The sequence below is a fragment of the Atta cephalotes genome (genome assembly GCF_000143395.1).
Source record: "Atta cephalotes unplaced genomic scaffold scaffold00034, whole genome shotgun sequence".
Lineage (NCBI taxonomy): Eukaryota > Metazoa > Arthropoda > Insecta > Hymenoptera > Formicidae > Atta > Atta cephalotes.
In genome coordinates, this window is record NW_012130098.1 from 1,684,714 (window position 1) to 1,707,634 (window position 22,921).

General features: G+C 34.2%; 3 protein-coding genes across 3 annotated transcripts in view; 1 reads left to right on the top strand and 2 right to left on the bottom strand.

The window, feature by feature from the left end:
- Positions 1 to 8,920, bottom strand: part of LOC105621574 — a 72,339-nt gene extending 63,419 nt beyond the window's left edge. The window contains exons 1-5 of the mRNA XM_012203044.1: positions 8,795 to 8,920; positions 7,491 to 7,680; positions 7,105 to 7,353; positions 6,319 to 6,505; positions 1,542 to 1,684 (exon numbers count right to left, since the gene is read on the bottom strand). Of these exons, the coding sequence (XP_012058434.1) occupies positions 1,542 to 1,684; positions 6,319 to 6,505; positions 7,105 to 7,353; positions 7,491 to 7,680; positions 8,795 to 8,920 (895 nt within the window). The remainder of the gene's footprint in view (positions 1 to 1,541; positions 1,685 to 6,318; positions 6,506 to 7,104; positions 7,354 to 7,490; positions 7,681 to 8,794) is intronic.
- A 4,270-nt stretch (positions 8,921 to 13,190) lies between these two features.
- Positions 13,191 to 13,934, bottom strand: LOC105621529. The gene has a single exon (XM_012203001.1). It carries the CDS (start codon positions 13,932 to 13,934, stop codon positions 13,191 to 13,193), a length of 744 nt encoding a protein of 247 aa, XP_012058391.1.
- Positions 13,935 to 16,151: 2,217 nt separating this feature from the next.
- LOC105621530 (ubiquitin-conjugating enzyme E2-17 kDa) lies at positions 16,152 to 19,813 on the top strand. Its single transcript, XM_012203002.1, has 6 exons — positions 16,152 to 16,175; positions 17,525 to 17,588; positions 18,053 to 18,084; positions 19,308 to 19,385; positions 19,483 to 19,588; positions 19,674 to 19,813. Exons 1-6 carry the CDS (start codon positions 16,152 to 16,154, stop codon positions 19,811 to 19,813), a joined length of 444 nt encoding a protein of 147 aa, XP_012058392.1.
- The last annotated feature ends 3,108 nt before the right edge of the window (positions 19,814 to 22,921 follow it).

The following is a 22,921-nucleotide window of genomic DNA, read 5'->3' on the forward strand; positions in this document are numbered from 1 at the left end:
CGGACCGTACCGCCGTTAACCGTACCGACTTTCCTTAAACCTAACTACTACGACTAACGTAGTAGTACTAACTATTACTACCGTACGTCGTACTCTCTACTACTCTCTCTCTCTCTCTCTCTCTCTCTCTCTCTCTCTCCCCCCCTCTCTCTCTATGACGAATTGTTTATTCAATGCTACTAAATAATTACCTCTATTATACTTGTTTCAGATCTAAACATCCTTTCTCTTGTCATATGTGCAGTATAATAAAATCTTTACATAAAACATAAATACTCGTAAAAACGAATAAAATCCAAATATCCTGAATATCTTTGAAAGTAAAAATATTCGTGTGTAGGTAAATAAAATTTTAAGTAAAACAGTTTAAAAACGCAATTATAACTTTAACATTCGTGAAAAGCTTAATTTATTTATAATGAACAATAATAAATAACAAGCAAAGGGTTAAAATATTTCAATTTTATTTTTATAAAATAATACTACGGCAAACATATCAATGTTAATTAAGTGAGTAAATGAGGAAAAAAAAGAGCAAAAATGCATCTTAATTAACTTCTTTACTTCCGGTTGCAAATTGTTGATTACATTCACGGCACACACGCATGTGCAGTTAGTCGTAGGTTAATTATAAATGTTACACCTCACTGCATACGCTGATTGCACTAACCACATATAATTGTGCTTAATAACACCAACGTCAGTGAGCACACTATTGTTCTAATACGTCTATGTACGCTTTTAAGAGAAATCGACATTCAATATACTATCGAGATCAACCAATCGAAATAGACCGTGCCGTCGTTAATCTATACATTATAATTTCGCCTTGAAAAATGTTTCAAAGAAAAATGTTTCATAGAAATCTTTGATCAAAATTTATCGATATAGACAAAAGTGTAATTACGAGTCTATTTATCTTAAAAACTGACACGATGTGGATAACTGTTTTCATAACAAGCATAATTTTCAGGCAAATCATCGTAATGAGAAGACTTTCACGTTTTGCAGGATAACGAAAGGAAGCTGACGTAAATTATTAGTTATGCAGCATCGCGTGGAGATGCGCTCCGACAGTGAAGTATGTAATCTTAAATATTTGCGAGAAAACACTTTTCTTATCGATTGCGCGGCAACTCGTGTTGACTTAGTGCTTAGTGCAATGAACGTGCATTTCGCGCACGTGTTTCGCGCGAGAAATGTCGAGTTCAGTCCTTTTACATGTAAGTGGAAGAGACAGTTCGTGCGGACGGTGTAACGTGTAAAACGTGCAATGAATTTGAAGGGATTCGAGAGGTGAAACGACAAGTTACTTGTCTCTTGCATAATCGAATGATCCCATTCTCTCCACGGTGCCCTCAAAAATGAACGACATGTATTTATGCGAAAATTTTATTTGCAAAGTTCTTCTCTCGACAAAGATCATTAATCTGTATGACTTTCACGAAAAAAACAGATTTTTTTTTTTTTAACAGTGTGCTGATCATGATATATACGATCACAATGATAATTACAACATTCGATATAATTTCAGTATATACTGGGCTCGTCGTTTTGCGGACATATCGGCTTGCGAATCACCACCATGCGTAACGTACTGTTGTAAAATTGTCGTGGATCGTCCCGACCTATTCTTTGATCGCGCGTTCTTGACTCTGTCTCGGACACGTTGATGATTTCATTTCTAGAGATTAAGATTATAAGAGTCGATTATTATTAATTTATTTTTTGCTTTATTTTTTGTAAAAATAGTAGGGAGAATATTAGTCAAATAATTAGGCTTTATATAAAAGAAAATTTTTTAACTAAAAGAAATATTTTTTTAATTCTACTTAAAAAATGTAAAACATAAATTACGCAAATTTTTGTTTTTAAATTCACTGTAACAAATTTGGACAAGAGCTGACGATTTCTTACAGGTATATTGTCTGAATTTTCGAATAGAACATTGTTTAAATTTTTAGCCATAGTTGTATCAATTTCTAGTTATATTTCTCTGACTTTCTAGAATCAGACTGAATCTGAATATTTAGATATTGAGATCAGAAATATTTAGATACTATAGCTCGAAATTCAGAGAAATGTGGCTAGAAATTGATACAACTATGAGTAAAAATTCAGACAATATTCTATTCGAAAATTCAGACAATGTGACTAAGAAAACTTCAGCTTTTGTCTGAATTTTTTACAGTGTTAGTCATAAACGAGAAATTAAAGAAACAATGATAAAACTTGGAAGTTTATTTTAAGCTTAAAAATGATGGCGTTATCTAACCCTCTCTAACTGCACAGCAATATTGTGACTTTAAAAATAATTATCTTTAAATTACTTGTAATCTTACGTATAATTTAAGTACATTATCTCGAAATGTGGCTGAAGGAGAATCGACAGAGAAAATGAGTCGATGAATATTCGTGTGTACACGCAGAAGCGTGGTTTCACGAGGAACATCCTCACATCGCATACGTCGTGTTGCGTGCACGTGGTGCATCGTAGGACGACGACTTTTACTTTCTAAAGCAATAAGTAAGACGCTATCGCGCGAACTTACTCACGCGCACGCATACACATACACGCACGTACGCACGCACGCGTTCCTATCAGAATAAAAACCACATTAGGAGACGCCCACGAAACACACGGGTGATTGAACCCGATGATATATTCAACGTGCACGTAATCCCACCCGTATGTTCATATTTTCTACCGATTAATAACGCAAAATAATATCCATGCCTTTATATCGCGATATTCTTTATATCATTAACTACTGCACGCGCGCCTTCGTTAATTTTATTATCGTCCGATATAAAATGATTCTTGCACCGTGACTCATACCTGTTTCGCGGCGAACGAGGAATTTTATACAAGGTCGGGAGATCAGTAAGAATTAATGGATATTGCTTAAACGGAGATTAATGTCGAAATTCTTGCTCGTTTATTTAACATGATCCATTGCGGTTTACTTTGAATAAATTTTCACAAACATGAACCTGCCTGTGTACAGACATTATTTCAATTTATTCTCTGAAACAGCCGCGTGACATCCGGCGACTGTTCACCAAAATTATCGGCATGTTACGGCTCGTGGAATCGTTGCTGGAGTCAATCGGCGGTATTGGAAGGAACTGCGAAACGATGACTAATTCCTCGTTTACTCGCGATCGAAAATTTTCAAAGTTTGTCGGCACGCCACAGTCGTTTGTACCAGTATACAGAGTGGTTCGTCTTTACCGTGCGTATTTCGCACGTTTTATATCTACATAGATTATATATGTAGATATCTGAGCTCTTTCTTCCTTTTTTTTTTTCATAAATTCTTCCTTAAAAAATTTCGATCAATTATGCGACTACAAAGGCAAAGGCAAAAATTTATCGTAAATTAATTTTCAAAAATAAATCACAAAATGATCGTTCAATTAATTGCTATTTTAATAGTATTCTCATTTAAATTTTTATTAATTTTTCATCAACGTTAAAAATAAATGCAAAAAGTAAAAATATAATAAACGTTTAGTCTTGCCTTTATAAGACGATATTAATTTTAAAATTGATAAAAAAATTGGCGAATAAAAATTTTCTTGGACAATGTAATTCAGAAACACCCTGTATATTAACATAAGCCGATCGATCGCTCCATGGTACGATGTCCCGAATCCATATTCGGTGCCAGGATGCACCTGCCTGCCGACAAATCACCGAAGTTATTTCGCGGCAAAGTGCAATTTAAGCTTTCATTAGAGAGAATCTGCGGTGGACAGAAGACGATTTCATGAGAAGTAACCGCACTAAAGCTCGAAAAGAGAAATTTGCTCGAATTCCTATCTATATCGCGTATAGAGAAAGTCTTCTCTTCATACAGCTGGATTGCTTTGTCTGATATTGTCATCGCAAGTTATTAATCATCATCAGATATCAGATTGTGTTTTTTTAAGTCGGTAGCTGAGAAGATATTGAACAGAAGGTAGCAGTAGGTCGAAAATAATTGCCTTGTAATCTACTTATCCTTATATGTTCCTATTCGAAATAACAGAAATACTATATATAGACTATAAAATTGAAAATAGATTAGACTGCAAAATAAATACTATTAAATGCAGTTTGATCTATTAAATATATATAAAAAGAATAATTTTGCCGAAAAAGATTATCAAAGATTATTAAAATGGATTATTAAAATAATTAAGTAAGACACTCAAACGTAATGAACAATGTTGTAAAAAGTAACGTTATCTTATCTAATAGCAATGAGCCTTTAGATATAAAATTACTTTACTTTAATGATCTAACAAAATTATTTTTGAATCTGTAACTAAATTTTTAGATATTTTTTTAAATTATCCTTTTTGTAAAGTTATTTGAAAATTTGCTATAAAAAATTACCGAAAGTTTGTATTAAAAAAAAAAATTTTATAAATAATGAAATAAGGATCCTCTCTAAAGACTTTATGCTGAACAATGAAAAATAAACACATGTTACCGAGAAGATAAGAGCACAATAAAGGACTTTGCACGGAATAGAAATTACTAATATCGGCGATGGATGATTTGATATTTTACAGCAAAAGTATAGTAATGTTTCAATACGCGCGTTACTTCACGCAACTTTCTCAAACGAGGTGATCGATAGATACAAGTATGCTCTCGTGTACACGCATGTATACGAAGCGAATGAGTCACGCCGAGAGACGTAACCGCCACTCGCATATAGTACAGCGTGTAATCAAATAGAATCTCCGTACGATCCAGTGAGCAGAACGCAAAACCGTGAAAGTGCAGTCCTACACCCCGCGCAGAATTCGTTGCAATTCGAATCCGCAGATGCGATGTACTTAGAGATATCACTTTAACATATCTGAACAAATTAGTTCACTGAATGTGTGTATCTTTGCAAAGACTAAAATAAAACGTTCCATATTCTCCGATAAATATTCTTAGGACATGTAATATGTTATTTCGAAAAAAAGTTACATAATGTAGATATTTAATGTATCTTGTAAACTTTTACGTCTATTTTAAAAAGTTGCAAATTATAAAGGTGGACTAATACAATATTATCATTCGTATATATGTAAGTATATTTTTTATATAGTATTTCTTATTTAAGGCAAATCTTAAACCTTGTCAATTGGTGCTAGAAATCAGTTCGAGATCTCAGATGGAGAAAGAATTGACCAATCACATTGGTGTGACCGAATTGTTCAAATATGATTTGTAATTGTTAATTCTTTTTTTGTCCGAGATCTTGGATCGATTTCTAATAAGACTAGAACGAATACAAGGCTTAACACAAATTGAAGGCTTGATCCGCATTTGTATCAATATTCTTAATAATATTAGATATTACTATTAATATTAGATACTACTAACGTGCGTAATAAGCAATTTTGATTTCAGATATGTACTAGAAAATATTGATATTCCTCTCAAAGTGTGAGTGCAATTCTTAAGTAGCAACGCATCTCATTCTCGATAGTTTATTCGTCTGTATCATTTACGGGCCTATAAAGATCAAGCTAATCAACCAGTCGAGACCGTTTCCGGCGAGCATTGGATGTCGCCAACGTGTTAGTCGAATGTAAACCGACCGCAATGGCGATACCGTTACTGCTTTTTAACGCGGTTAGCACGCGAACGAGCTTGCGGATTCGAACCGCAACGCTGCATCTATGCGCTCTTGCGAATTCGATATTTATGCCCTCAGCTACCAATACCGAGTGAATTTGATTCAAGTCTGGGCGATAAATAAAGAAAATTTGCATATAGAGATATAACCTTCCATCGATGAAATGAGTCTTAATGTTAATATTTTGATTGTGAATTCTGGTAAATTTAAATCTTCAAAAAAGTAAGTAAAATACAATCTGATTTCTATATTGGTAAAAACTCGTTGATATTTGACAAGTATATCTGAATTTTTTAGATTTTTATATAATCCAGATTTGACAAGTATATCTGAATTTTTTAGATTTTTATATAATCCAGAATAATAAAAAAATTTGCTCTGTACTCGCTCTTTACTCGAAGATCCCTATGCTGATAAAAGAGTTAAAAAATATTCCGTATTGCCAGGTTAATGTAAGCGATAAAGATTAAGGCGTTGATAAAAATCTAGTTAATTAAAAAAAAAACGCAGATGTATCTTATAGAATACATAGAAAAAATTTAGAGTTTAAAATCTTTAAATGCTCTGCTCGAAATTCTAAAAGTAACAAAGAATGACTCCAATTTCTTTATGTCAATTAAAAGCCGAAATTTCTACTGAGAAAATGCTATTCTTCTTTCAAATACAAGATAAAATGAGAAATTAGCAATACCCTAATTGTGCAGAAAACGTCTGTCCTATTGGAGCGACCGCGACAATGGTACCACGTTGCAACGTGTCCGTGAAATCCACATCTGACACTTCCTCGGTGTTCATGGAATTTGAGATGGTATCAGTTATTTCGCTTCCGAACGATGTGGAAGTTGTCGATGTCATTGTTGTGCTCTGTAGATTTTCGCCTGCAATATGCGCATCGTCAGGGAAAAGGGACGAAAGTAAGACATTACAACGTTTCCCACCACATGCTAAAAGCTATTTGATTTGAAAAGCTATTCTAAGATTTATTGATTTAACGTAAAGATGTATAGAAGAATATTTCAAAATATTGCAAACTATTTCAGACGAGATGTATTATTATTTTTCAATTAATAAATAAAAAAAATAACTCTATCATAAAGTATCTAAAGAAATTGCAATTTATTAAATATATCGCGCATTTAAAAAAAGCCTTTTAAATCAATTTAAATAGAAAAAAAAAACTGAGAACATTTTTTTATAATTGGCTTGATGAATGTCGAATATATTTGTAATTGGATTTATAATTGATATTAAATATACTATACGCGTCTAAAAGAAGATTTTTAAATCAAATTAAATTGAAACTTGAGAATATCTTTTATAATTCTTGATTCATAGTCATAATAAATTGAAACATCCATCGATATATTCCAGGCAAATTTAAATTAGGATAAGCTTATTCAGAATCATTTCTAAAAATATCACGAACGACCAATATTTTACGTGCATCGTTCTATGTATATCTATCTTATAAATAAACCGGCATCAACAGTTGAATTCTGTAAGGTCTTACTCGGCTCCGTTCTCTCAAGATCACGATCGAAGGTACTCGGGGAGAGGACGATAGTGTTCGTAGCGGAGGTCGAGGGTTCAGCGGGGTCGACTTCGGACAAATAACTGGCGAGGTCTTGGTGAGATTCGCGCGTCCTTGCAGCATCCATAGGATGATGCTCGAACTGATAATTCGAGGTATTGCTCTTTTCCGTATTTTGTTCGTTCAGCGTGGATGCTGACGAAGAGAGAATGTAAAAGGAATATTTTTTATATAATACTCTAAAATATAAATTCCTTTAGAGAAAATTTGAAAAAGATATATATATAAGATATATATATTTTTCGTTGATATCAAACGTGATATTTTTTTACCACTGTCAACATTCACAAGTTCGTCGATTTTCTCGAGGACATGCGGACGAATTTCGCAGTAATTCACGTTCTCCGCTTCGGAATCGGATTCCCTCTCACTCTTCGATTTCATAAAACGCTTCAAAGGATTATGAAAGGTGGGCAACTTCGATCTAATCTGTGCATTGTGTTCATTAGACGATGTTTCCTCCTGAAGGTAAAATACATATTTCGCCCCTCCTCCATCATGTTGCAAAGCCGATTAAATTGTTCAATTAATATTTTATTAATCGGCTTATATAATTATCTGGTCATTCAAGATACATTTTATTTTGTCACTGGACATTTATGAAGTCAAAGTTTCCACAATGCGATTGTACACGGAAACAATGATTTTATTGAAGTATCTTAAATTTAGCTACACGAAAGGAAATGTTATGGTTGCCACAACCGAGAATAATTAATGATATTTTTCGTTCATCGACATAATTTGATTATAAAAACTATAGTACAGTTATAACAATCGCATTACAGTAATAAATAAAAAACTACAGTTCTTATAACTAAATTCTATTGATGGGTGGAAAATATCATTAATTATTTTCAATTGTGACAACCATAACATTTTTTCCATGTAGCTAAATTATAGATATAGATTTGAAAATTATTTTCTTCAGCAAAATCATTCTATATAAGTATGGAAAACTTGTATTATGTAACAGAATATGAAAAAAACAGAGATAAAAAAATTAAGTCAGTATGTAGGATGTTCTAAGATTCATATCTCTCTCCATTAATTAACTATTTAATTAATAAAGTAAATTCTTCAAATATAATTAGACCTTTATCTATAAAACTTCCAGGAAGTCAGCTTTATATATATTTACACTTATTTTAAAAGTGCAATAGGTACCGCATAATACAAGTATTACATGTCAAATGTTTAATGGGATATGAGAGACAAAAAATAATAGATAACTTATTCTTGAACTATATTGCACTATATTCTATTGAATTATATTGAACTATATTCTTGAACTATATTGCAATATAAATCGCTTCATATCCCCTTTGTAGGCACATAATATTATATTAATATTTTAAGCATCTTAGAATACTAAATATACATTTAATATTCTAAAGATATGCTTAAAATATTAAATAATATTATGCGCCTACAAGGATATAATAACAACCGAATCTGTTGATGAAGTGATTGAAAATAGAACTGTTGTTTAGACCAGCAAAATATCTGGATTCTTCTCTTCAAACATGTATTATCTTTCAACTTCCTTCTGTCAAAACCTTAAATATTATATTCTCACCTTTTGTTTCATTACGGAGAATAGAGATTTTTTATCGGAATGATTAACGGATGTATGATCCACGGGATCTTGTCGTTCCGGGGTATCCGAACTCTTCGAGGCTTCCCTATTGATAGTATCACTCATATCTGAATCACATCATCGATAAAACCTCTTTTATCACAATCCTACTTATCAATTTGAACGTCGCATATTTCGATATCGACCATTGCGTCTGGTCGGTTGGCTTTTGTTCCTTATCATTAGTTAATACAGATACTTTAAACGTTCAATATACAATAGAATAATTAGAAAAACGAGACTTAAATAGTAGATTTATAGAAAATAGTAAAATAGATATCTTTTCCGAGTGCATAATTTGCTATGGCAAATTAAGCTGGATAATAACAATATTTTATTATTGGATAATAATATTTTGTATGTAACATCTTATATATTTTTTCCACGTTTCTCAACGCAATAGTTTCAAACGAAAAAGAAACTCACTGTCATAAAATAGAATACTAGGAATATTTTAATATTAATAAGAAATTACAATATAAATAAATTTAAAAATCTATTAATTAAAGTCTTTATAAATAATTTAAACAAATTGCAATATAAAAGCGAATGTATCATTTACATTTATATTTATTATGTAAATTAAGTTTCTACGTATTTCAACGTGATAATTTGTAATGAAAGAGAAATTTGATATGGCAATTGATATGGCAATTGATATGGCAAATTAGAATATCTATAAGAATATATTTATCAATAAGAAACTGAATACAAAGAAATTGATAAACGTCTAATTCAAGTTTTTACAAATAACAAAAATAAATATTCTAAAGCCCATTTATGAGCTATCGCACGCGTGACTATCATGTAAATGTAATTACAGCCGTCGAATTCATGTTTATACAGATTTCTTATTATGTTTTCCTTTACAAAGAGCGTTCTCGGAGTATTACCGGTTCTCTTTAGTAAACATAACGATCGATACCAAAACTACTAAGAAAACTTGGTCGCTTTCAAATCTCGAGCAAGGAAGTTGAAAATATTGAATTTTTCGGCATCGGGAATCGAGTCAAATGAAACTTCGCAATGCAAAACTCGACGCAGAATCGAGGAACGAGCGATTGGGACTTGAATGAAAATAAAATCAGGATTATAACACAATCATTAAGTAGTTTGCACTCAGATATTATGTTAAAAATTCAACAAAATTATAAGAGTGGACTGTTTTTAACACAAACATAAAACAATAAGTTAGAAACAAGTCATAAAATAAATCAGTTAAATAAGAGAAGTTCACTTATGATCAAAGTCAGATGTTGGAATAAAAAATAGTGAAAAAATATTCATAAAAAGAGAAAATATTTTTTAAAAAACTTTATTTTTAAAAAATAAATATTATCCAACGAGAAATAAGTCATCGAATTGATGTCGAATCGATATAAATACGATGATTTCAATATTAATTTGATATCAACATTAATTCGACGTTTAATTGACGATCATTTCTTGTTGAATAATTAACAATTTATTCATAAAGAATAAAATAGACTGTATGTTTCTTAAAATGACATATAAAAAAAAATGTGTATTAATTATATAAAATATATCATCTGAAAGATAAGCGAAAATAAAAAAATCGTATTGTTTGAATGCTCAAAAAGTATTCGTACAAATAAGAAATTTAATTTTTAAAATCAAGAATACATGTGAAGCGTTTGTTTATGTTAGAACAGAATGTATTTATTGTATAAAATTGCTAATTAATGTTTATTTTCTACAAATAAGACTCTTTATAAAAAATTTCCTTCCTAACGAATACCTTTCTCACTGTGTGTGTGTGCGTGTATATATATATATATATATATATATATATATGTATCTATTTAAATAAATTTATGTCAGATATATAACTACACGCCGCTTATTTAAATACATATAGATATATTGTTCCAACATGTCCAATTTTGACCGTAAGTTTGACAAGATATCTTTTACTGTGTGATACATGAATGTTATGAGACTATATTCTTTTACGCGAACCGTTAAGTTGCAAGTCGAAGTTATCGAATCTCGATAATGATAGAATCGATCAAGTTTAGGGTTTTACCTGATAAACGTAAGGTGTGACGCAGGGTACGTAGAATTCTCTACTCATAATAGACGAGTCGCCTGCGGGCGGCGATGAAGTCCAGCTGACGGGTCGTCCTTCGGCAAGTGTCAAAACGTCGGTGGCGCCATCTTGGTCTCGCCCGGATCGGAGCGAATCGTCGAACTGTCACGAGCAGGCAGGATCACCGAATCCTAGTGGCCGCCGCGTAGGACATCCCTCGTCTGCTTTTTCGGGGTTCATGCACGTGTCGTGGCCGGATACACGTACTCGCCGTGTCAACCCGTCACGTTGCGTCGCGTTGCGTCACGTTATATCGCGTCACGTCGCGACGTTTAGGTCGTTCGCGTCAGCGTCGTCATTGACGGGTATGCGACAAAGACGATGACGACAAAGACATCGACCGTCGGGATTCCTTGCCTCGACGCGCGCGACTCACCAAAGCACACTCGGGATACACACTGCATAAGTAATCACCTTAATGATGTCGCCGGGTTCGTCGTCCCGACTCGATCATGGCGCACTCCTCAGCTCGACTGTTCCCGCAGGAAAATGTATAACCTAATCGCTCGGACGACGGCGTTTCCAATGGTGGACACACATCTGTTTGTGAAAACGCGAGTGGCAGAACGATAAACACTCACGCTCGCTGATCACTACGCCATTTTTATTTGCTCGCACGACGCTCGCGGTCTCTCTTGCGCGTGCTCACGATAGACAACCTCCGTACGCGTTCGCTGACAAGTGCCGACTGAACTGGCTGGTCGCGGATCACGAGAGCCGATTGAATCCGACGCGATCCGATGGCTGCCGAAGCGCGGCGAGTTACTGCGGTGGCGCCACCAACTTCATGTCGGTCGACGTCGGATACGACTCCGGTTTTCAGGTTTTCACTCTGTCGATAAGGCGAACGCTTGCGTAAACAAGAAAGGAAAACAATGAATAGCTTTCCATTTAATGATACAAAAGGCAACACGAATGTCTTTTTATCTCTCTTGGGATTCCTGAAATAGCGAAGACAGAACGATACTCATGTCGACTTGTGTTATCAAATGGAAAACATTCAATGTGTGTTTCTATGGATTTCATACACTTTCACTGTCGTTTCGTGAATAAATTTTCGAAGAAAATTATTTCGTTTCGCATGTGATAAATTAAATTAATTTATTTTGATTTAGAAGGCATTTTTGACCATTTCAAGATCTTTACTTTTCTCTATTATGTTGAAAATCTCAAAAAAGATAATATTATTATAATATGTTATATATAATATTATATATAATAATTTAGTAATGATAAAAAATATATTTTTCGTTTAATCACAATATTGTCAGTTTCATTGTCGTTTAATCGATACTGATACTTTTCATAAATATAAATAAATTTTCAAAGAAAATTTTTTTTATTTCCTACATGATAAATTTAATAAATTCATTTTAATTAAAAAAAAAAACAATTTCGAACCGTCTCAAGGTCTTTACTTTTCTTTGTTATGTTAATGCTATAAGGATTTCGAAAAAAATAATAATCTAGTAACACAAGATTCAGCAAGTAAAATAAATGGATCAAGATTTTAAAATGCAAATCGAACTTTTTCTCGGCAATTTTTATTACATGTAATCTTACATTGTTTTGAATCGTTATTATTTCAGTTTGAATTAATAATATTACTTCCTCTTTCAAATATTCGAGAGATGTAAACGTTGCTATTTAAATTACTGAAATGAATGAGTGAAATTTAGAGAGAGAGAAACATATGTTTTAGTAGACAAAGTAACACTGTAATGATAAATAAAATAAAATTGTGTAGTAAATTCCTTTACTTGCCCTTCGTCAGTAAATGTAAACTATATAATTTATCATATTATATTAAATAATCTTATAGTTACAAAGCTGCTTTTTCTGTTGAACACAGCCAATGGCCATTGTTCGGTGAACAAAGCAATGAACGGCTCAGTGATTCTTTAATATAATTTGTTCTTGCTTTTAATTTTTTATTGAATTTAACTCTTACAAAATGGCAATATAAAAAGACAGTAACTAATTGCTTATTTTAAGTATAAAAGGCACTGCATGTTGCTCAGTATTTTTGATCTAAATAAGTAATTATTATCTTTTAATAATAAATTGATTATTACATTTCTATGTAAGGGAAGTGTAAAATTTACTTGTAATATAAAATCACTGAACGTTCACTTTGCTAAACGTAGTCGATATTAATATGATATGTAATTTTTTCGAGTTGAGACATTGAAATTTAATCAAATCAGCAAATAAGTACACATAGCTCTACATGCAGGCAGTAATCCAATTGGAATCCGCAGCGGGGTTCTTGTAAGGAATTATCCGAGTTTTCGCGTGGATTCTCGTGCAGCAGGTAGGCTTGCCACAAGGCATACATATCGCGTCAGAATCACGCGGTCGCGGTGGTTGTTTGGACGAGGGATGTTTTCGCTTCCTTTCGGATTTGATAACGATATTCCGCGGCATTAGGATCTCGTTCCAAGGAATCTCAACATCATCGGTCGCACAGGTTCGTTCTTCCCACGACGGTCGTATTTCCACCGGCTTCTCCAGCACCAGGTCGGCCCAGGGTATCTCCACCGAGGAGTCGCAGATCTCCGGCTCGTCCAACGTTCTTCGCAGAGTTTCCGTGATGAGCAGGTCCTTCCACGGCAATATCATGGTTTCACTGGAGTCTCGCTTCTCGATGATCTTTGTCTGACTCTCGTCCGATTCCTGATCGGCCTTGACAGCCATCGCGTCGGGACGAATCCTCATCGCCGATCGCAGGGCGATGTCCCTCCAGGGTAGCTCGATTTTGGAGTCGCATAGCACATACTCGTCCAAGAACTCACGGTGAAGCGATTGCATGTAGGGCTCGTGCCAGATCTCTTCGTCCGTATTGTATACGAAGATCTGCCTCTTCCTCTTGCAACGGTCTCTCGGTTTTTTCTTCTGATGCGCGTATATTTTCTTCTTCTGGCACGCGCACAATTGTTCGAGTTTGCTGCGTTCTGCCGTGACCGGCATGATTGCGACGCGTTCTCGACGCGGTGGTTCTTGTATTTGTTGATTTATTTCTTTTTACTTTTCCAATCCCATTTTTGTGATAATGAAAGGAACGATCGACGTGAACGTCAACGCGAACAGCTTCGATTAATTGTTTATGTATTAATCTATCTAGTTTTTTTGTAATTTCTTTTCATGGAGTGGACTTGTGTTTGAAGATTAAAAAAAATTATATTACATGCATTTTATTAAATTATTTCACTTTTATTGTTTGATTTTATCATTTATTTTGTATTCTCAAATTTCTTGTATTCTCATCTTTCACCGGCAATTTTTTTTATTATGAAACTTTTTAGATGAATTTAAATCTGTAAAAAAAAATAATGAAATACAATATAAATGTAAAGAAATGTATATTCAAGCGGATCTTGATGACTAATGAATTTCTACAATTTCCAGTTCAAGCAACGGCCGATTATTTATGAAGTTCACAATTCTAGATTGAGGCTGGAGTATGTAATTTTGCAAGTTAAATTGATGAGCAATTTAATATTATTGATACTAATCTGCATCTTTAAAACGCTGCAAAAAATTTAAAGTAAAATGCAATTCAGATTCTATGATAATAAAAACTCATTAAGTCTTTTATGAATATGTAAAAATTTTTTTCAGCATTCTATATACAGTATATCCGGAACAATATAAAAATCTGCATCAAAGTTCTAGATTGTAGACGAGGATGAAAATTTTACATTGCCGACGGAGAGAGTTATTGGATTATATAAATAATGTCTACATATAGATTATGGATGATCAAAATAATTGTTTATAGATAATTGCGCCTATGATTATGTAATTCGTTTTGGATCGTGGTAACATTACATCTACGATGGTTATTATATAATTATACATATATAAATTTCGAATGACAGATCAATTTCTGTGATGAATATTCACCGTGTTTCGTTATACATCATACTATAGATTTATCGAGAAGTCTGAAGTGCGTCATTATCTCGAAGCTGAGCTACCTGCGAGATATTATATTATCTCGTTTCATGTCTCAATAACATATATGAGGAAAATACTAAACGTTCCTCGATACGTATTATAGATTCATCAGAATTGTTCAATTATTCCCTAAATTTTTATTATGTTTTCTATAGAATAATTGATTGATCGGAATTTGTTCCTAATTCCGTTCCGTAATACGTAGTCATTTTTTCTAGAATTTTTATTTCGTTGAGAAAATCGATTGGAATCATAACTAAAAGAACCAATACACGCGACACACGTTGTGTTGCCTCGTGTAATCATGCGCGCATGTTTATTGGACTCGTCAACATAAAACATATATATTAGATCTCTGGTTCGAAAAGAAGGGTTCTTGCTGATGTTTACAATTGTTGTCTTCTCGCGCAACATATCTTCGTCATATTTCTCATCAAAAAACATGACCATATCTTTCAAGCATGCTCGCGAGCATGAGTAATCTATTCACCACAATGACAAGCATTAAGCGGGCAAGGTCATTTCTCTGTCTAGTTGTTGCGAAATATCTTGAATGTTTAAACAAGCTATTGAAAAATAGAGGAAAAGAATTTTATTCATACTTTTTATAAATCCGTTCTCTCTCTCCTCTCTACATCATTCGATCCCGAGGGATCGGTCTCGAGTCTTGACCTTTAATTTCGACGTAGAGCGTACATCATATACATACGAGAACGACTAACGACACGATGCGCGTGGAACGCAGCGTGTACCGGGTCGAACTCGTCGAACATCGAACGTGGTCGAACGGAACGACCGAACGGCAAACGGAACCCGGAGGTCGGGTCGTCGTCGTGCCGCGTCATCTGTCGGCGGTGGCTCGTGTGCAGTGGGAATCCGCTGATTGCCGACAAAAGGAAATTCAACGGTGGCCCGGTTGGAAGATCGAAAGACCGCGTCTGCGAAGCGTTCCCCGGCCGTGGCGAAAAAGCAGCGCGATAAAAATACGAAACTGCGCCGTATCTGCCCGTGAAGATCTCGCTGCGCGGACACCTCCCGTGTAGAAATACGTGACGCGTCGTGTGTTCCGACCATTCCGACGGTGCGAATCGCGACAGCGCGCTTGACCAGCGCAGTCGGCCTACGTTTAGAAGGCAGCCATCTTGCAATCCCTAATCAAAGATCCACGGCAAGCGCGTATCGCTGTCTGGTTTTGCGGCCAGTTAATATCAACACACAGTTCATCAAATGGCTTTAAAGCGAATTAATAAGGTACGTGGAGGCTGGTCGGCGTTCGTGCTGCGTGGCCACGCGTACGGCCGGGCGTTGTCGTCCTGTGTCGTGCTCCAAGCCCGGCCGTACGCCCCTTAACGATTTCTCCGCTCTCTCTCTCTCCCTCGTCGAGCTAGTGCGAAAGGCAGGATGTTTGAGCGTTGGAAGAATCACGCCAGACCATCTGGTCTCGTCGCATCTTGTCTCGTCTCGTCTCGTCTCGTCTCGGCGGCAACTTCGCCGTCGACGACGACGACGACGACGACGACGACGACGACGACGACGACGACGACGACGACGACGACGACGACGATGACGACGACGACGACGACGACGACCCCGACGATCGTGCTTCGCCGCGCGGAGATGGCGCCGTGCCGTGCGCATCTAGGACCCGCGGGAATTCCTCGACGCCCCTACCCATCACCCAGGGTGCTCGCCTCGCACTCGTCACTCCTCGGTGACAGTGAGAACCCGGATGGATTGCTCAATTTCGTGTGCTCCGTGTACCGCGAGGTCTCCGCGGAAGTAACACGCGATCCGCACCATATCCCCACGCCGGCTCGTACATTCTTCTCCCGATTTCTTCTTCGGTGCTCTTCGCTGGTCTTTTGTGCCTTTTACACTGTTTTGCATCATACAGATATCTCGTGGTGACTAGCAAGATACTTTTTTCAATGGTCTGCTGTGAAAGCCTTCAGATACATAAAGTGAATTACTTAATATGATGCAGCTCTATGTTCTATGAGTGCCAATAATGTTTGATTTGTCGTTTGTATAGCGATATAGAATAGTGTTTGACATGGAGCAACTGGAGAGCTCGATTTATACAAGCAAGGCTATAAAGCCCAGCGAAAAGCTACTTACACTTTTATTTTGTCTTGATCATCTATGATAGTGTGATGATATTAATAACAATTGTAGGGGTGTGGAATACTTGAACAATATAATATACTGTAATTAGTCTGATCTTTGTTATAAAGATACTGTAAATAAGATTGCAGGGCAACAACTTTGTCTTTGGAATTCTCATTATTATACAGCGATATCTTGTTCAATTACTGTATATGTATATGAATCTAAAAGGTTCTATTGCCAAGAAGATGTTGAATTATGTATATATGTTTATAAATATCAAAGTTGATTATAGAATAATGGTATGATGTATAATTCGAATCGTTGCAGTAGAGTATACTGAAAAGCAACAAATAGGACGTATTTATTTTAAATATAAATCTTCATTCTAATTAAAATATTCGTGATTAGGTGCCTTGTATTATATTATTTTTTATAAATCAGTAGATACTTCATGAAATTTTTATAACGCTATTATCTGTTTGTAATTTCAGGAACTCCAGGACCTTGGCAGAGATCCGCCGGCGCAATGCTCGGCTGGACCTGTAGGAGATGATTGTAAGTACTATATTTATAATAAATAAATATAATAATATATAAAATAAATAATATATTGATATACCAAAGCTGTATTCGGATATACATTGTCAATGCTGAAAATCTATAATGTACAAAACATGAACTATGCAAATTTTTAATTCTAAGATTGATATTGGCTTTGTTGTATGACAAATTTTTCAAGCATGTTGATTAGTTGCAGCACAAAGAAGTTTTCGAAGGACAAAAAAACGAATGTCTTAACAATATATATCGGAATACAATTCAAGTTAGATAGATTATAAACTTGAAACTAGAGCACTTTATCATGTTAATTGGAATTTTTTATTTATATTATAGATTATTTTCGATTTTTTTATTAGAAAGAAATGATTATTTATTATTAATGTTATAAAAGTAAATATGTAAGCTATCTCATGATTTAATTATAACTTGCATGTAATTGTTTAACCTAATTTTTCCAGTATTCCACTGGCAGGCAACAATCATGGGACCAGTAAGTAATGCAATACTTTATGCAAATTTTTAATTTTAACATTTGCTTTTTGCAAATAAAAATTTATACAAATTACATAGGATCACAAAAAAATTTTTAGAGAAAACCAAACCAGGGGTGTTTTTTCTTTTGGATCGCTGAATCTGAATTCCTAAACTGTTTTACTCTATTACATCCAATTTTTTAATCGAGAAAAATTATGGAAAATCTATGAAAATTTAAACATTTGAAGAAATAGCAAAAATAAATATGACATTAAAATGCAATTGCAGGACTGATTAAATATATTTTGGTAAGTTAAACAAAATGCAAAAAACTAAAAAATTTTGCTTTATTAATGTTAGGTATAACTTAACACGTCATAAAACAAACTCGTGTAAAATGTCATTGTGCAACAAATAATTAGGCAACCTGCATGAGTCATGAAAAATTATTTCGGTTTCAGAAATAGGTATTTTAATTACCTCTAGAACATAAAATAACCATTAAAATATCCATTTTTGAAATTGAAAAAACCTTCCATGACTCATTACCTAACTGTTTATTGTATAATAGTACTTTATATGAATTTGTTTTATAATATGTTAAATTATAGTACCTAACATTAGTAAAACAAAATTTGTTTTTGTTCTTACACTTTGTTTAATTTATCAAAATATATTTAAATTAGTTCTTTTTATCACATTTTAATGTGATATTTACTTGTACTCATTCAAATATTTCAGCTTTTAGATTTTTCATCATTTTTCTTGATTATCTAAAAACTGGACATGATGGAGCAAATGGTTTTTGGAGTTTTTTGGATTCAATCCAAAATCTATAAGAAACATGTATTCTGTGATTTGTATTTCTCTCCAAAAAATTTGTTTGGGGTTTTCTAATTATTAACTGTATTTGTATAATGAATGTGAGATCTTTTATATATTATATTAAATGTGATGAAAAGATTTAATTTTTGACAATTATATTGGTTATGTACGATATACATATACTGCCAGTACTGAAAATCTACAATATACGTAAGGTAATATAAATTAATATAAATTTTCACTGGCAGTATAGCGGAATACAATCATTATATACTATACTTTATGTTTCTTATGCTATGATTTTTTAAATATATTTAATAAATATTTTGCTCATCAAAATTAATATATTATAGTATAGAATTTTATTATAAATAATTATTTAATATGTTATGTTTCTTTAATTTCTTATTACAGCCTGACAGTCCGTATCAAGGAGGAGTATTTTTCCTAACAATACACTTTCCAACAGATTATCCTTTTAAACCTCCTAAGGTACATATTATAGTTGAAATGTTTATTGTATTTTGTAAAAGTAAAGAATACAAATAAATGTCCGCCACAAATAATATTATTTACTATTTATTTCCAGGTGGCATTCACGACTAGAATTTATCATCCTAATATCAACAGTAATGGAAGTATTTGTTTGGATATTTTACGATCTCAATGGTCTCCCGCACTCACTATATCAAAAGGTACGCGTGTTTCATGTAATATGCATTTGGAAAATATATTATATTTTATATCAATAATTTTCTAATATTATTAATCATTTTACAGTGTTATTGTCAATATGCTCCCTGCTGTGCGATCCAAATCCAGATGACCCACTGGTACCAGAGATAGCCAGGATATACAAAACCGACAGAGAGAAGTATAATGAATTGGCACGTGAATGGACGCGCAAGTATGCCATGTGATGCGCCAATCTCCATTGACTTCAACATCCAAACACCACCAAGAAACAGCCCCAGCCTATTGCCACTTATGCATCAGCACCGATTGAAATTAGCTATGGCTCGTATACTTTTAAACTTAAGCAGTATTCGGGCCCGAGGAATCCTCAGGCAAACGTGATCGATCTGAACTTCTCGCGGTTCGTCAAGACCGCGGAAAACGTTGCCACAATGGCAATTGAGGCAATTTTGAAGGTGGTCATCCAGCATTATATATACTGAATCAGACAACACATGTCCGCTTTGTTTTTTCATAAATAAAAAAAATGGAAGTAACATATAGGAGAGTGAAAGTAGGATTTGTATTTGAATCTAATAGATTGGTTTCTAATTATTGTGCTTATGATAATTGTAACATTACGATACCTACTTTCTCAGTGAAACTAAAAAAACTTTGAACTGACAGCACATCGATTGTTAGTCTTAACGCAAGTGAGCAATGTTTGCCCGTCCCTTGAAACGATGTGGTCACTCTTTTGTAAGACTGGGCTATATATATATATATAAATATTACTGAAACTGTACGTGTATGCTTTGTTCAATTATTAAAATTCCTTATACCTGACAAATTCTACGAGTAACTCGAAATCTGTGCTTTTGGTTCCTGTGTGTGTGTGTAGTAATTTAATTATGCATATCGTTAATCGGCAAGTGGCAACCGTGCAACTTTAAGTAATCGGAAGTATCTGCAAACGCTGGATAAAAAGATTGTCTGATACCTGGAGTATGATCTGCAATATCACAGGCAGATCTATGAGGTTCGTTATGTAATTTATTGGAAGTATAAGCGGATCGCTCATGTCATCCTTTTTTGGCTTTATGCCGGAAGCAGTCGGGTCACTTAAACGATAAATGATGTAAGGGAAAACAATTCCGATTATTTAAATTTACATACGTATCGCGTTATGAATTAGGCGGCAAATACGTCGACGATGCGACGGGATCGCTACTGGATTGTTAAAATCTCAGCGACTCGTCTCGCATATAGTGCATAAATGCACGCTATTAAGTTTATGCGTCGCGTTTTGCGAATCAGGAATTCGCATTACTCGTCGTCCATCGCGACACTATTTTACTCGCATCAATACTTTTTACTGCTGTTTTGCGTGCAGATGTTTCTTTAAGCAGCGATTTTTTTATTATTTAGTTTTCGCGATCAGATATTTTTCCTTTCATCCACAATATAAACGCGTATAGTTGCGATGCGTGACTGTACTGTCCATTGCTGTGGACGAACGATAGACTTAAATGCAATCTGTTATTTAAACGTTACGATTACAATATTGTATCCCTGATATATTGTGGCTGTAAGGGTAAGGCGATGTGATTACATATTATTTCTTAAAAATCTAGCTATATACAAAATGAACAAAATGTGTCGTTAAATTGCGAAATGTCATTCAACGCGATATAGTTGATTTAAGATTATATGAAACTACATAATTGCACTGTTTGATGGTGCTAGCAGTGTGTTTTTGGCTTCTACTCATAGTTAAATAAAATCTGATACGTCATTTTAAAAAGAAAGATATTACTTAACTAGTGCGTAAGTAAAAAACGATTTTGTCTTGCGAACCACGTGTAAAGCGCGCGTTAGAGCGAAACGTCTCAATGTAATCGGTGCTTAAATACGGCAAGCTGATGGAGCGACTAAAGGAACCTAGAGAAGACAAATCGATTAGTATGTAATGCGGCGGCCCGCTGTTTACGCCGACCTTGTCTCATACGACCGTGTATTTGCTGTAATTTAATTACGAGTAAACGCGTCGAATCTGATATTTAAAAGTTAGCCCTCGAAAAGAAAATTGATCATCGTTCACTCTCTAGTAGAAGACGACTATTCATGTGTATAATTAATTATTACTACCGCAATAATGAACATTTTTAATAACTTATCTTGTGTACATTTTAGCATTAGCCCTTTATATAATAAAGTCCATGATGATAAGGTAAAGCAACGAATTAATCTTTTCTTTTCCCCGCACGCGTGCGGACGATAAGCAGATAGCATTGTAATCATGGTCACGTTTCTCATTATGTAGTCATCAGATTTTCTTATCGTGTAACTCAAGATTCGTGCCAAGTTGCACAAATATTATTGTATTAACGACGATCTCGCGTTCGAAAGTGGTCTTAGTCCACACGTCTTTCCCAATTCTTCAATGTCAGCGATGTGACCTACGTGAAAGTAACATGAAATTGACTTTGTGTGCGTGCGTGCGTGCGTGTGTGTGTGTGTGTGTGTGTGTGTGTATGTGTGTGTGTGTGTGTGTGTGTGTGTGTGTGTGTATTGTGTGTGTTGTGTGTGTTGTGTATGCTCTTGAAAATTTTACTACACACGATCATTGCGCTTTCGATAAAGAAACTTTTCGCCGTTAAAAATAACGGAGATTAAAACTTTAAAATTGTAACTTCAAGATTGTTTTACATAAGAACGAAATGTTTTACATAATGGAAAAAAATGTTTAACCATTAACAATCCGTTTAATTCAGAGAAATTATTGCTTGTTTTAGAATAATTTTATGCATACGGAAGGATTTGCAAAATTTGTAGATCAAATTAAAAATTATGCATAAATATCATAATACGATTCGAATTAAAAATTACGTATAGTATATAGATCGACAGCAATAGCTAAAGTTAAAACTTGAAAATTGTAATTCGAAATTATTTTATATAATACTATGGAGAAAAATTTAATTGCGTAATCAGCGATTTTTTAAACTCAGAAATTACTGCTTATTCCGAAGTAATTTCATGCAGATGGAAAATCATGTAGAATTCATAACAGATCAAATTAAAACTTCCGCATAAATATCGCAATGCGGACAGGAACAGAGATCGAATCTTGAATTGGAAAGATTGCTTTATATAAGATCGTACGAGAAAAAAATATTTGACTACGCAACTAACGATCTGTTAAACTTAAAAGTTATTGCTTGTTCCGGAGTAATTTGATGTAGATAGAAAGATACACACACACACACACACACACACACACACACACACACACACACACACACACACACACACACACACACACACACACACATATATACACACACACACGA